At 56.9% G+C, this 4,753-nt stretch overlaps 1 protein-coding gene across 1 annotated transcript in view; it reads left to right on the top strand.

The window, feature by feature from the left end:
- Window positions 1–4,753, top strand: part of FLT1 (fms related receptor tyrosine kinase 1) — a 201,508-nt gene that overhangs the window by 180,838 nt on the left and 15,917 nt on the right. Inside the window, exons 23-24 of the mRNA XM_007955784.1 lie at window positions 409–520; window positions 2,091–2,190. Of these exons, the coding sequence (XP_007953975.1) occupies window positions 409–520; window positions 2,091–2,190 (212 nt within the window). The remainder of the gene's footprint in view (window positions 1–408; window positions 521–2,090; window positions 2,191–4,753) is intronic.

Here is a 4,753-nt window from a genome sequence, read left to right as displayed (position 1 = left end):
AAGATTGACAGCCTTGGAAACCCTGTGGGGCAGTTCTACTCTATCCTCTAGGGGCGCTGTGGGTCAGAATCGACTCCAGGGCAACGAGTTCAGTTGGGGTTTTTGGAGTGTCCTGTGGAGTGTGAGCTTTGGTTGGAAGAAGGATTTCTTAAGAGACTCGGAGAGTTAGGATGTGCTTGCCACAGATGCTGACTAACCACGCCTCCCCTTCCTAGGGGACGGTATACACACAGCTGCCCTCACAGCACAGTGCTGCGTGCTGCACGTTTTGTCTGTGCTCGGCAACTGGAACTGCTCTGGGACGTGATTTATGGGCGAGCCTTATCTGAGCGGCAAGCCCTGGGCACTTGGGTTGGACGTGCTCTGTGTCCGTGTCCTCCTGCTCAGCGCCCCCTTGCCCTTTCCTAGACCCGACTGCCTCTGAAATGGATGGCCCCGGAATCCATCTTTGACAAAATCTACAGCACCAAGAGTGACGTGTGGTCTTACGGAGTACTGTTGTGGGAGATCTTCTCTTTGGGTGAGTGTGGGGGGGACTCGAGACCCAGGACCCCCGACCAGGATGTCTGTATCCCCCGCCCAGTGTCCTTGGAGCAGCACTTGAAACGACTGGGCACACCCTGAAGGCAGTGCAGGCCCCAGAAAACCCAGCTAAGGAGGGGTCTGTGTGCGCCTGCTGTAAAGATGGCCTCTGTGAACAGGAACAGGGGCGGCCAGCCGGCCTGACTACGCCTTTCTCCACCCTTTGCTACCTGGTAATTCCTCAGACACCTCGATTCCCACTGCCCTTCTTCACCTCCTGCATCTCCCACCTCTCAGAATTTCTTCTCGGGAAGGACCTGACCCCGCAGCTGAACCAGTAGGGCAGGTTCCGGAAGCAGGAGGCCTGCCCCGTGCCCCTGACATGAGCAGTTCTCCTCTCAGTGTGAGGCCAGGACACTGGCTTATGCCGGACGAACAACACAGAACCCTCGCTGTATCTGTCTGTTTTCCAAGAGCACGTGCCGTGGGCGGCTGGCTGCCTTGTCCAGGGCCCGGGTACACACAGATGTGCCCAAGGCCCACGTCTGTGTGTAGCCGCACATCCACGCTCCCGGGCCTCCCCGCTCACGGTCCAGCCAAGAGTCTGCTGGACTTTGCCAGCAGTTTGTCTTTCGCAGCAAATAAAAGTCACCCCGTAGCATCTCTTAGCTTCCTGTAATGTGGGAAAATCATTCCCCTGCTTTCGATGACAGGCACCTGTGGCTTCCAGTCTTTGAAAGCAGCTTGGCGGCCACAGTGGCCCCGCAGTGACACGGTGCCAGCACCGCTCGCCCCAGCTGCTTCCTACCAGCAGTGGCCACTGCAAAGTGCAGACGCACGAAGGCTGATGTAGCCTGAGCACGCGCACAGCCTAGAGCAGAGCGGGCAGGAGGCCTTGCCCAGGGCCAGCCCCGTGTGGGCTGCCCCCTGCTCCCTGAACAAGGCGGCCCCTGGAAGGGAAGGCTACAGGGGATCCGGACAGTAAGCCACCAAGGCCAAGTGCAGGACCCTCCGGCCATCCTCAGTCCGCCTCCTGCCCCCAAGCAGCTCCTGGCCCCCTCCACTGGCCTAGGCTGAGAGCCTGAGGCCCCCATTGTCCCCAGGCCCATCGTAACACCCCGTCCCCCAGTGCTGGGAGAACTTTGCCAGAAAGTGGCTGGTCAACCTCATTCTCCCTGAGGGGTGAATGACCCACACGTAGTCTCTACCACGTCTGGCGCCTTTGTCAAAAGTGGCTTATTAAGAAATAGTCTCTACTGGGGAGATTTCCTCAGGGGTCCTTTGTGGGGGGCAGGAAGAAGAAACCCTTCGATAACACCCGGTCTCCTGACTGCACAGACAGGAGCCGGTGGGACTGGCCTGTGGCATCAGATACCTGACCACTCGTGTGTCACTAGCAGAGGTGATACTGGGGTTCTCTGTGGGGTGTCCTTACGGTGAGTTCCATGCCAGTCACAGTCGCTGGGGATTTGTGATCTGAGCACGAGCATCCCTTGGACAAGAGGAGGGGCGCCCCGAGCGGCCCCACGTGGTCATCTCGTGTCCTGAGGCCTCCGTGTCGCCCACAGGTGGCTCTCCGTACCCAGGTGTGCAGATGGACGAAGATTTCTGCAGCCGCCTGAAGGAAGGCATGAGGATGCGGGCTCCCGAATACGCCACCCCTGAGATGTGAGCCCCGCTGCTTCCCTCCACCCCCGTCTGACACCGCTCTCCCCACTGGGTCACCGCAGATGGGGGTTGGACATGTTTGCTTGCTTGCTTCACGTCTTAGAACCCCAGTCCTGGGAGAGGAAAGGGTGACCCCGACAGTGTTCTCCCCGTCTTCAGGGCTGCCCCTCAGCTCCGACGGAGCCCTGCTCTGCTGGCCTGTTCCCTCCCTGACCACTGACGCTCTCCCAGTGCCCTAGCTGAGAACCGCAGTTCCAACTTCAGTCTCTGGTTAGGAATCCAGACAGTGAACTGAGTGCGAGCCCTTGGCCCCACTCATACGGTGCAAGGGAGCCAAGTGGGTGAAGCAGCCATAGGCATGAAGGGCTGGGAGCCTCTGTTGCTCTGTTTTCCACCCAGTGGACACCAGCCAGGGCCTTGGCTATGACTGCAGGAAAGAGGTGTCAAGAGAAGAGGGACTTCCTGGCTAAGGCTGTTGTCGTCCTCCACAGAGGCTGTGAGGAAAACGCAACTCCTGTAGGGAGAGGGTTAAGGAGCCCTAATGGCATGAATGCCTAATGCTCGGCTGCTAACCAAAAGGTTGGTGGTTCAAACCCATGCAGCACCTTCATGGGAAAAAGACCTGGCAACATGCTTTCGTAAAGATGGACAGCCTTGGAAACCCTGTGGTGCAGTTCCACTCTGTCCTCTAGGGGCGCTGTGAGTCAGAGTAGACTCCACAGCAGTGGGTGTGGCTTGGGCTTTGCTTCCGTAAAGATTGACAGCCTTGGAAACCCTGTGGGGCAGTTCCACTCTGTCCTCTAGGGGCGCTGTGAGTCAGAATGGACTCCATGGCAGTGGGTGTGGCTTGGGCTTTGCTTCTGTGAAGATTGACAGCCTTGGAAACCCTGTGGGGCAGTTCCACTCTGTCCTCTAGGGGCGCTGTGAGTCAGAATCGACTCCATGGCAGTGGGTGTGGCTTGGGCTTTGCTTCTGTGAAGATTGACAGCCTTGGAAACCCTGTGGTGCAGTTCCACTCTGTCCTCTAGGGGCGCTGTGAGTCAGAATCGACTCCATGCAGTGGGTGTGGTTTGGGCTTTGCTTCTGTGAAGATGACAGCCTTGGAAACCGTATGGGGCAGTTCCACTCTCATATAACGTTGCTCTGACTTAGAATCTACTTGACAGCAGGGTTCAAAACACAGACTGAAGCAAGAAGCATGCAGAAAGCCAGGTCACTGAAGTTGTGTGTGAAATCTCAGAACACCAGTGACAGAACCCTGGAAAGTCATAGAGAAATAGCAGTGCCCAGAAAGCTCTCTTCTAATTGTTGCTAGTTAACATCACGGTGAAAACCCTCATGCACAGTGGTTAAGTGCTTGGTGGTTTGAACCTCCAGCAGCTCATGAGGAGAAAGCCCTGGTGATCTGCTCCCATAAAGATCACACCCTAGGAAGCCCTGTGGGGCAGTTGTACTCTGTCACCCGGGGTCACTGTGAGTCAGAATCAACTCAATGACACCCAACAGTGACAACAAGGACAACACTGGGAGCTGTCAGGAGCTCCCTGGGCCAGAGGACCCCTTGTGGTGGCTCCCTGCTGTCTGGTGACTCTGGGATGATGACAGGCCCCACGGGAAGGCCCCCTCCAGTGAGCACAGTCACTTGCCTATCTCGGAGGTTCATTTTCCTGAAGCCCTCAGGGATGTTTTGCACTCTGAGGCTCAAGCAGGAATGTGATGACGCTGGCGGTTTTGCCAAGCTGCTGACAAGGACCTGGGCCTCCCTGAGAAGAGATGGCACTACCTTTCCTGATCCGGCCGCCCACTGTCCTCTCCCACCCACACAATGGGGTCCCTTCAGGGCTCTGGGATGGCCTTTGGGGAGGAGTCAGGGAATGGAGGAAGTGCGGGCTTGGCCAGAGTGCAAGGCCGCTGTCTATCCTTCGTCTCTGGACAAGGCGAGGTCAGCAGGAGCGCAGGGGTGGGGGGAGGTTTGTTCTTGTCAGTCTTGCCTGGTGCCCTTATCGGGGAACATGAGAGCTGGGGACCGAGCCTGGTCACCCCCCAGGACAACACTGGGCTGTAGAGAGTTTAGGGCAGGGAGAGTTCACTTGATTCCTTTTGCTTGGACAGGGACAGACACCAAGAAACCTGGTGCAAAGACAGATCGCTCTGCACTTTCTGACTTTCCCTTATTCAGTCTCAGGTGACGTCCCCAACAATCTTGACGACAAGCAGGACAGGTATTAGAGTCTGCACTTGAGAATTAAGGACACTAAGACTCTGTGTTGTGTTGATAAGAGCTGTGCATTGATTGACTCATAACAACCCCATGTGACAGTAAAACTGCCCCCAGAGGGTTTCCAAGGCTGTCAATCTTCACAGAAGCAAAGCCCAAACCACACCCACTGCCCTGGAGTTGATTCTGCCTCACAGCGCCCCTAGAGGACAGAGTGGAACTGCCCCACAGGGTTTCCAAGGCTATCAATCTTCACAGAAGCAAAGCCCAAACCACACCCACTGCATGGAGTCCATTCTGACTCACAGCGCCCCTAGAGGACAGAGTGGAACTGCCCCACAGGGT

The sequence above is a fragment of the Orycteropus afer genome, unplaced genomic scaffold, assembly GCF_000298275.1.
Source record: "Orycteropus afer afer isolate SDZICR_OR568_19922 unplaced genomic scaffold, OryAfe1.0 scaffold00540, whole genome shotgun sequence".
Classification (NCBI taxonomy): domain Eukaryota; kingdom Metazoa; phylum Chordata; class Mammalia; order Tubulidentata; family Orycteropodidae; genus Orycteropus; species Orycteropus afer.
The sequence above is the reverse complement of the archived record's forward strand: the minus strand, read 5'-3'. Positions and strand labels throughout refer to the sequence as shown.